The following is an 8,137-nucleotide window of genomic DNA, read 5'->3' on the forward strand; positions in this document are numbered from 1 at the left end:
GGGTGCCCTGGATGAGAGTCCCTTTGTTCAGCTTGGCCTCCCCCCCCATTTGCATGGTTTCTCGGCCACAAAAGAGGCCTCACACTTCAAAGCTGAGGGCTCATCCTGAGCAGGAGAGCCCGGTAAGACAGTGCCCCTGAGATGCATTTTGGGGGCCACTGGCCTCTCCATCAGCTCTGCCGGGCTCCCCCATTAGGGAGTCACCAGAACACTGGGGGCCCCCCTTCCCTGGTGCCACAGAGAGATGTGCTGGAGGGAGGGAGGGAAGAAGGAGGGAGATGAGACAGTGGGCTCAGCTCCCCCGGACAAAGAGGGATCAGTGGAGTAAAATCAAACCAGCTTTAATACCAATATAGTCTCTCTTTTAAATACCATGTTCCCCAGGACAGGGTGCAGGGGCAGGCTCTTGGCAGGAAGAATGGAAAGGAAATGTGGAGACAAAATGGAATGGGTCACCTGGGCCTGCCCCCACCCTGCCCGGGGACCCTTGCCGCAGGGCCTGAGCTGCCCACAGGGAAGGGGGAGGTAACAGCAGCTTCCTCTGGTCCAGTTTTGGGGGGGGGCCTGGGGTGGGCTTCCCCCCACCCCCAGTCCGCAAAACTCTTCTCAGGATTATTTCTGCCCTTCAGACCAGCAGAGCCTGGGCTCCTCTGACCTGGGAGGGGCCCCTTTTGCCTAAAAGGGAATGCAGCTAAGGCCTGGGGGCAGGGTAGGGGGGATGCCCCCGGCCATACCCGGCCCTCTCAGTAACTGCTCTGGTGGCCCGTGAGGATGTAGAGGTTGCTGTGAGCCCCTGGGTTGTCAGTGGGAATGCTCTCGAGGATGATATCCCTGGAGGGGAGAGAGAACCGGAGGTGAGCAGGGCAGGGAAGACCTGTGGCACATCCATATAGCCTCAGGGGCTTCTGAAGGGGAGGTCGGGGCACTGCGTCCTACCTGTGGGCCCCAAGCACTCGGAAGATCCTTGTCTCGTCTGTGATCTCCTGGGTCACCTGGGAAGAAAAGGGGCACTGAGGCCACCCCAGTGGCTCCTCTCCTGAGAGGCGGTGCCCACCAGGCCAGGGGTAGCGAGGGTCCAGAGTTCCACTCACCTCGTTGGTGTCCAAGCTACGGCCTTGCATCCCATGGCTCCAGAAGGCCAGCACACTGTCTTGCAGACACACTAGGAGGCAGCAGGCTGCCTCAGCCCTGCACCTGCCCCGAGGACGCTGGCGCCCCCCGCCACACCCTGGCCCCAGGTCTGGGCCACCGAGGTCCTCACAGACCGCAGGTGACAGGTGTGGCTCTTGAGAGGGGCTGCGGCACCTGCCTCCTTGTCCCACTGCCCGCCCTGCCCCGGGCCACATCACATGCTCTAGGCTGGGGACCTTCCCGCCCCCACCCCCATCCAGCTCACTCACCCACAGTCTCAATGGGGAAGTCAAAGGTCAGCACGGGCGCCAGCGTGGCCGTGGGCTCACCCAGCAGGTTGACCATCCTCACGCAGCCTGTACAGGGAGAGGGCTGGTGGGTGCGAGCGGGGTGGTTCCCTTCTGGGGAGGCAGACCCACATGCACATGGCTTCCCTCAGCCTCCCCTCAGCCCCTCCACTGCCCTGAGCCCTGACCTCAGGGGCACTCACGGTCAAAGCAGACTAGGACTGTGTCCCTGTCCACCTGGATCACCTGCTGGGCGGTGCCCGGGAGCCCCTCTGCGGGCAGACAAGGGAGACACGGCCTGGCTGAGCCCCGCGAGGAAGACCCGGGGGTACGGCTACAGCCAGCTGCCCCCACAAGCGCCTCTCAGCCCCACAGCAGTCCGACTGATTCCCGCACAGTGCAGCTGGGGCAACTGAGGCTCAGAGCGGCTGAGTGAGCCGCCTGCAGGCGCCGTAGAGAGGCAGAGGTGAGTCCCAGGGAGCCGTGGGAGGGCAGGTTTCTGGAGCCGGGAGAAGCACCGTGTGCGACTCCACCACTGTGTGACCACAAGTCTCTGAGCCTCAGTTCCCTCACGTGTAACCCAGGCAGGACGATGCAGACCTTGCGGGGCTGCCGTGAGGAGTAAGAATGAAGGCTTGTGTGGGAGGCCCCTGGCTCGGGGCCTGGGGCACAGCTGGGCCTTAGTCCAGTGCGCCCGTCCTTCTTGACCGACGGCCACTCCCTCTGCTCCCCTGAGCCGTCCCGACCCAGTGTCCTGCTTCCCTGCTCAGAATGAAGGCCCCCAGGCCCGCCCTGCCTGGTTTGGTTCTGTCCCTGCGGCCCCCTAATGAAATCTCTTAGAGAAGCCCCGCTGAAGGGGGCTGGGAGCCGATAGCTGTGGTGAACCCAGTTCCCTGCCCGCCCCCTCTCTGACACACACACACACACACACACACACACACACACACACACACACAGCCCTCTGGCTCACCAGGCGGTATGAGGACGTCAGGCGTCAGACCAGCCTCCAGGGGCAGGATGTGGAACAGGACTCGGCAGCCGGGGCCCTCGGGGCCCTCCGCCCCCACACACACCTGTGGCAGCTCCTTCCCATCCAGCACCAGGGGCTCCAGCATCCCCGCGGGGCTGGGCAAGGGGCTGGAGAAGTTCTGGGGGCAGCAGGGGTGCTCAGGCCTCCACTTCTCCCCCCAGGCCCACTGCCACCATCCAGGCCACCGCCCCCCGGCCCCCCCCCCCAGCCCCCCGCCGGCCGCCCCGCACCTTCAGCAGCAGGAACTTCTGCAGCGGCTCATACCACTGCAGCAGGAGCAGGCTGGTGGGCAGGGCAGCCAGCAGGAAGGTGCTGCCCGTGTAGGGGTTCCGCACTGCAACAGAGGCAGGCGGTGGGGACCCGGCCACGCCCGTGCCCCCAGCCCCCCCACGCCCGGCTCTTACCCACACGACACTGCAGGCAGCCTTTGGTGTCTGGAATCTTGGCGGACAGGGCAAAGCGCCTGCAGGGATGACGACCGGGGCACGTGTCATGGGTGCCGTCCATGGCCAAGGCCCCACAGAGCCCTGAGATGGGCGCTATCCCCTTCCCTGCCCGACGGGGGAGAGCCTGAGGCTCCAACACCCACCTCCACAGCCTGCGGCCCAGGGGTGCGGGCACAGAAGCACCTTTACCTGTGCCCCTTTGGGCAGCTCACTTAACCTGCCCCTGCCTCAGTTTGCTCATCCGGGGAACGGGGGTAACCGTGGCACTGAGCCCGCAGTGAGGAGAAGGGCTTCCAGCAGAGCCCGGCACACTGCGTGCACTCACACAGGGCTAGCTTTGCCCCTTCCGAATGATTACTTGCCCGCCTACTGCCCGTCACTGGAAACCCTTCTGAGGCGAAGGCAAGGTCTAAAAGCAGACGTGAATGAAAAAACAAGGGCACGGAGGGGGCAGGCACGGCTCCAGCCCTGCGAGCACTCACGGCGGTCCCCCCTCCGCCTGCCACATGGCACACGTCAGAGAAGGGCAGGCGGGGCCCAAGAAGATTAACACGTGCAAAAACCACAAACAATCGCCCGGCCTGCCCTCGCTGAAGTGACACCACAGGGAGCCGGCTGGTGGCTGGCTTTGGTGGCAGGGGGAAAGTAGGTAGCGTCCTTGCTTCGGTTACTGGCTGTCCCCCAAGCCCTCAGGGGACCTCCTGAGCCCGTTTCCTCCTCTGGGGAACAGGGTCACATGTCCGGAGGCCTGCCACCTCCTCCCAGCGACCCGGGTCGTCTGCCCCTCTGTCTCCTCTCTCCCTTTACTCTGTCTCCTCTCTCCCCCAACTGGCTTCTGGACGGGACAGAGGCAGATATTTTTGTATCTGTTTTTTCTCCAAACAATTCTGGCTCTCTGCTTTTTATGTGCAAGGTGGACAGCGTTGACCCCGTGACTTTCCAAACACACACCCGAGCTGGGGCTCTGACGGGCCTGTTTCCTGCAGGTCCTGGGACAAAGCAGAGGCTTGCTTGGGCACTGAGCTCAGGAAGCCCCAGGGCTGCAGGGCTCCAGATGTGGTACACGAGCGAGCCCGCCACAGGAAGGGCCTGGGCCCGCAGCTCCCCAGCTGGGGTAGCCACTGGCCTGACCTCTCCCACCGCCCCTACCAGCTCCCACTACCCCCCTGGGCAGGGCAACATCTAAGCCTACTGCCCAGACCCCTCCTCGAATTCAGCCACACCTAGCCCACGGTCGATGGAGGTCCCACTTGCACATCTCAGACTCAATGTGACAACACTGAATTCTGCTCCACCCACACCTGATGACAGCTCTATCCTTCCTGCTGCCCAGGCCAAAAACCCTGGAGTCATCGACTCCTCTTTCTCTTCCACCTACCAACTGTCAGGAAATCCTGCTGATTCAACTTTCAAAAGAAAACCAGAATTCAGCCGCTTTTCATCTCCTTCACTACTACCCTGGCCCACGCCACCATCACCTCCCACCTGATGGGTACAAGAACCTCCTGACAGGTTTCCCCTGCTTTCCCTTCACCCTTTCAGTCTATTTTCAACATAGCGGCTACAGGGATGATCCCCTCAAAACCTCAGTCCATGTCACTTTCCCCCTGGATATCAACAAGCCTTGCTCTAAGTCTTTATTCAAACAGCACCGTCTCAGAAATGTCCTTCCTAGGGCGCCTGGGTGGCTCAGTTGGTTAAGCGACTGCCTTCGGCTCAGGTCATGATCCTGGAGTCCCTGGATCGAGTCCCGCATCGGGCTTCCTGCTCAGCAGGGAGTCTGCTTCTCCTTTTGACCCTCCCCCCTCTCATGTGCTCTCTCTCATTCTCTCTCTCAAATAAATAAATAAAATCTTTAAAAAAAAAAAAAAAAAGAAATGTCCTTCCTGACCACCTTGTTTAAGACCACCATCCAGGCCCCACCCCTCCTGGTCCTCCTCCTCCCCATGCTTTAATTTACGCACCACTTTCCCCTCTGCACATCACCACAGAATACCCTTTTTATGTTAGTTGTTTGTTGTCTGTCTCTTGTGACAAGAAAGTCTGGAGACTATGAGGGACTCTTTAGTTCACAGAGGCCCCCAGGCACGTACTAGGTACTGAGGAGATACTCTCTGAATGACTGAACAACGGACTCTATCTGGACAACTCCCCCGACCCCGCCGAAGCCTCATAAAACACACGACACGATCTGCTCCCCCAAGGTCTCCCAGTCCCTCCCTTCTCCCTCCTGCTCACTCCGGTCAGGCCCCAGATCCTCTCAACCCCACTTCCTGAATATGGCTCAAGTCCGTTCATCTCTCACCACCCTGTAGCCTAACGCCCACCGCCTCAGGTCACTACACTGGCCTCCTTTCCAGGTGCCCTCTCACCAGCCTCCCCCTCCATGTCATTGTGACCACTCTCAGCACAGCCAGCCAGCAGATGCCTCTAGTCTTCATGTGTCTCTCTTGACCCCCCAGCTCTAGGAGAGGGCACGTGACCCAGGCCTGCCCCCCCCCCCCCCCCACCAAGCTCCTCATGCCGTGGCCACAGTGACAGGCTCAGAGTGCGCAGGGACTTAAGCTAGACCCGTGAGAATTGGCCCCCGGACTTTGTGGGAGTTACTTGGAAGCAGAGGTTCTAGTACCACAAGCCTGTGAGCTAATGGAAGGCTGGGCTGGAACCACGGCCCTCCCTCCCTGGACAGGAAAGCCTACCTGAGAACGAAGGTGATAGGGGAAAGCAGAGCCAAGAGATTCCTGATGAAGCCATTTAAGCCTGGATCCAGCTGGGCCTAAAGCTAACCCTACTCCTGAACTTGCAGTTACATGAACCACTGAATTCCCTTTTCTGCTAGTCAATCACTTGCATCGCCTGCAGTAGGAAGAGTCCCGATTGACATACTGAGGGATCCTTCTAAAATGCTCCCAGCACTGGGGCGCCTGGGTGGCTCATTCGTTAAGCGTCTGCCTTCGGCTCAGGTCATGATCCCAGCGTCCTGGGATCAAGCCCCGCATCGGGCTCCCTGATCCACGGGAAGCCTGCTTCTCCCTCTCCCACTCCCCCTGCTTGTGTTCCCTCTTTCGCTGCGTCTTTCTCTGTCAAATAACCCAGCACTGCTGCCAGTTGAACAAAACCCAGATCCCGGGCCTGGCATCAAAGGAAGGGCTCTGCCACCCATGCGTCTTCCCCTCAGGCTGCTCCGCCCTCCTCCCCCAGGCCAAACGCCTTACATCTCCCCAGATCACCCACAAGAATTCGCTGGTGCTCTTCCCCTGCCTGGAATGCCATTCCCAAATTCATCTGCCTGGAAGCCCACTGTGCACTTGCCAACCCCACGCCCTCCGGCGGCCAGCTTCTCAGAGGCCTCTGCGCCCCACCCCCCCACCCCCCTGCTCTCCCCCAGGCTCACTTCAGGGCCAGGTGCTGACTGTCAAAGATGCATTTGATCTGCTGTCTCCCAGCCCAGCTTAGGACCAGGCCTACAGCTAGTGCTCGGTAAAGGCTGGCCCCGTACCCTCACAACCACAACTGCCTCACTGTGGTCTCCTTGCTTCCCTATGGGCCCGGCAGCCCGGGGCAGGGGCTACAAAGGCTCTGACAGATGAGGAAAGTAGGCTCAGAGAGGCAAAGCCACGTCTGAGATCACAAGCCCAGTCACAGGCAAGGCCATATTCCAACCCCGGCTCGGCCCCTCTGCCTCCCCCTTCCCACCCCGCTGCACGTCCAGGCTCCCCTAGGGTCCCTGACCTGGGGATGATGCGCTGCGTGAGGCGGTTGGTGGGGAGGGAGAGGGGAACCTGTTGCTGGAGTCTGCGCTGCTCAAACAGGCCTGGGAGGTCATGGGCCCAGATGTGCGTGGATTTCCCTGCCAGGGAGGGAGAGAGGGGCTCAGAGAGTGTGGGCCGGCGGGGTGCAGGCCCCGGCCCCCCGCCTGCCCCAACCTGTACCTGAGAGCGACAGCAGCACATTATTCACGCAGTAGAGCCAGGTGCAGCGGTGTGAAATCAGCTGGAGGCCACAGAGTGGTTGATGGACAGGGAGTCAGCACTCCAAGCCCCCCAGGACCCTCCCCGCTCCAAAGCCAGCCAGGCCTCACCTTCTCCAGTGTATCTTCATGCAGTTCATGCAGGTTGAGGGTGTAGATGCCTTCCTCGGCCCCCACCACCAGGAATTGGTCTGCGGGGGGGGGGGGGGCGGTTAGGGGGTCAGAGGTCAGTCACAGCCCCTGGCCCAAGCTGGGGATTCCCGGGCTCCTGCTTCCTCCCTGCCCCGCCTACCCCGGGTGACAGGGTGAATCCAGGTGACAGCAGCGTGGATCCGCAGGGGGCAGCCATTGAAGACCTTGGAGAAGCAGGCGCCCATCTGGGGAGAAGGCAAGAGGCCGGTGAGGAAGACAGAGGTGGGGGGAGGCAGTAGGTGGTGGGGGCAGCAGGGGGACAGGGCTGAGGGACAAACACTTACATGCACCTTGGGGGTTGGGGGAAGCCCATGGCAGGACGATCTCTGGAAGGGTGGGAAAGAGTCAGGGCCGAGGTGGCACCCCCAGTCTCCCATCTTCCCAGCCCCTCTGGAGCACCCCCTCACCTCAGGATCCTCCCTGTGCTTCATGGTGGCCCAGGCAGTGGGGAGCAGTGGGGGGCTGTTAGGGCCTGGGGGAGGTGGAGGTAGGGTTCCTGCAGGCACAGACTGGCTGTGAATTCCAGCTCTAGCCCCACCCGCTCCTGCCTCCTGGTCCCCCAAGCCTGGACTCACCTAGGGGGCTGGATAGAGGGTCTTCAGCTGGAGGCTCAGAGGGGGATGGCCCCAAGAATGGGGCCCGCTTGATGGTTCCTATGGTATCGTCTGGGGAGTCCAGCTCCTGGCAGGAGAGTCAGGGGACCGAGCCTGGCTGTCAGCAAGACCCCATAACCTGGCCCTACCCCAACTGCGGCCTCTACAGCCCTCTCCCATCCCCTGCTCCAACTTCCCTGCACTCCATACCTGGAGTTCTGAGGCTGGCCGGATGGTCAGGCTCCTGTGGGGGACAAACCAGAGGAACATGAGGTGTGAGATGTGATCAGGCCCCAGGTCCAGCTGCCCGCCCCCCACCTTCAGGCCCAGCCCCTTACCTTTCCTCTAGGGCCTCCTCAACAGACTGTAGCAGGCTCCTGGGCAGGAGGGCATGAGGTCAGAAGTCAGCCTTTTCTGCCACCCCCACCCTCCCCTGTAGCTTCCCTCTCCCTCCCTCACCCCTCCCCTGTAGCTTCCCTCTCCCTCCC

At 61.6% G+C, this 8,137-nt stretch overlaps 1 protein-coding gene across 1 annotated transcript; it reads right to left on the reverse strand.

The window, feature by feature from the left end:
* Positions 1 to 305: 305 nt before the first annotated feature.
* On the reverse strand, positions 306 to 8,026 carry LOC110576187 (mitogen-activated protein kinase kinase kinase kinase 2; the record flags this gene model as incomplete). Its single annotated transcript, XM_044912380.1, has 17 exons — positions 306 to 831; positions 937 to 992; positions 1,092 to 1,162; positions 1,401 to 1,487; positions 1,622 to 1,690; positions 2,389 to 2,566; positions 2,679 to 2,782; positions 2,853 to 2,911; positions 6,627 to 6,744; positions 6,827 to 6,887; positions 6,976 to 7,055; positions 7,157 to 7,241; positions 7,341 to 7,382; positions 7,464 to 7,552; positions 7,632 to 7,737; positions 7,860 to 7,893; positions 7,988 to 8,026. Coding segments are annotated over 17 exons (1,366 nt in total), but the record flags the coding sequence as incomplete, so codon positions are not given.
* Positions 8,027 to 8,137: the final 111 nt, after the last annotated feature.

Source organism: Neomonachus schauinslandi, unplaced genomic scaffold, assembly GCF_002201575.2.
Source record: "Neomonachus schauinslandi unplaced genomic scaffold, ASM220157v2 HiC_scaffold_1623, whole genome shotgun sequence".
NCBI lineage: Eukaryota > Metazoa > Chordata > Mammalia > Carnivora > Phocidae > Neomonachus > Neomonachus schauinslandi.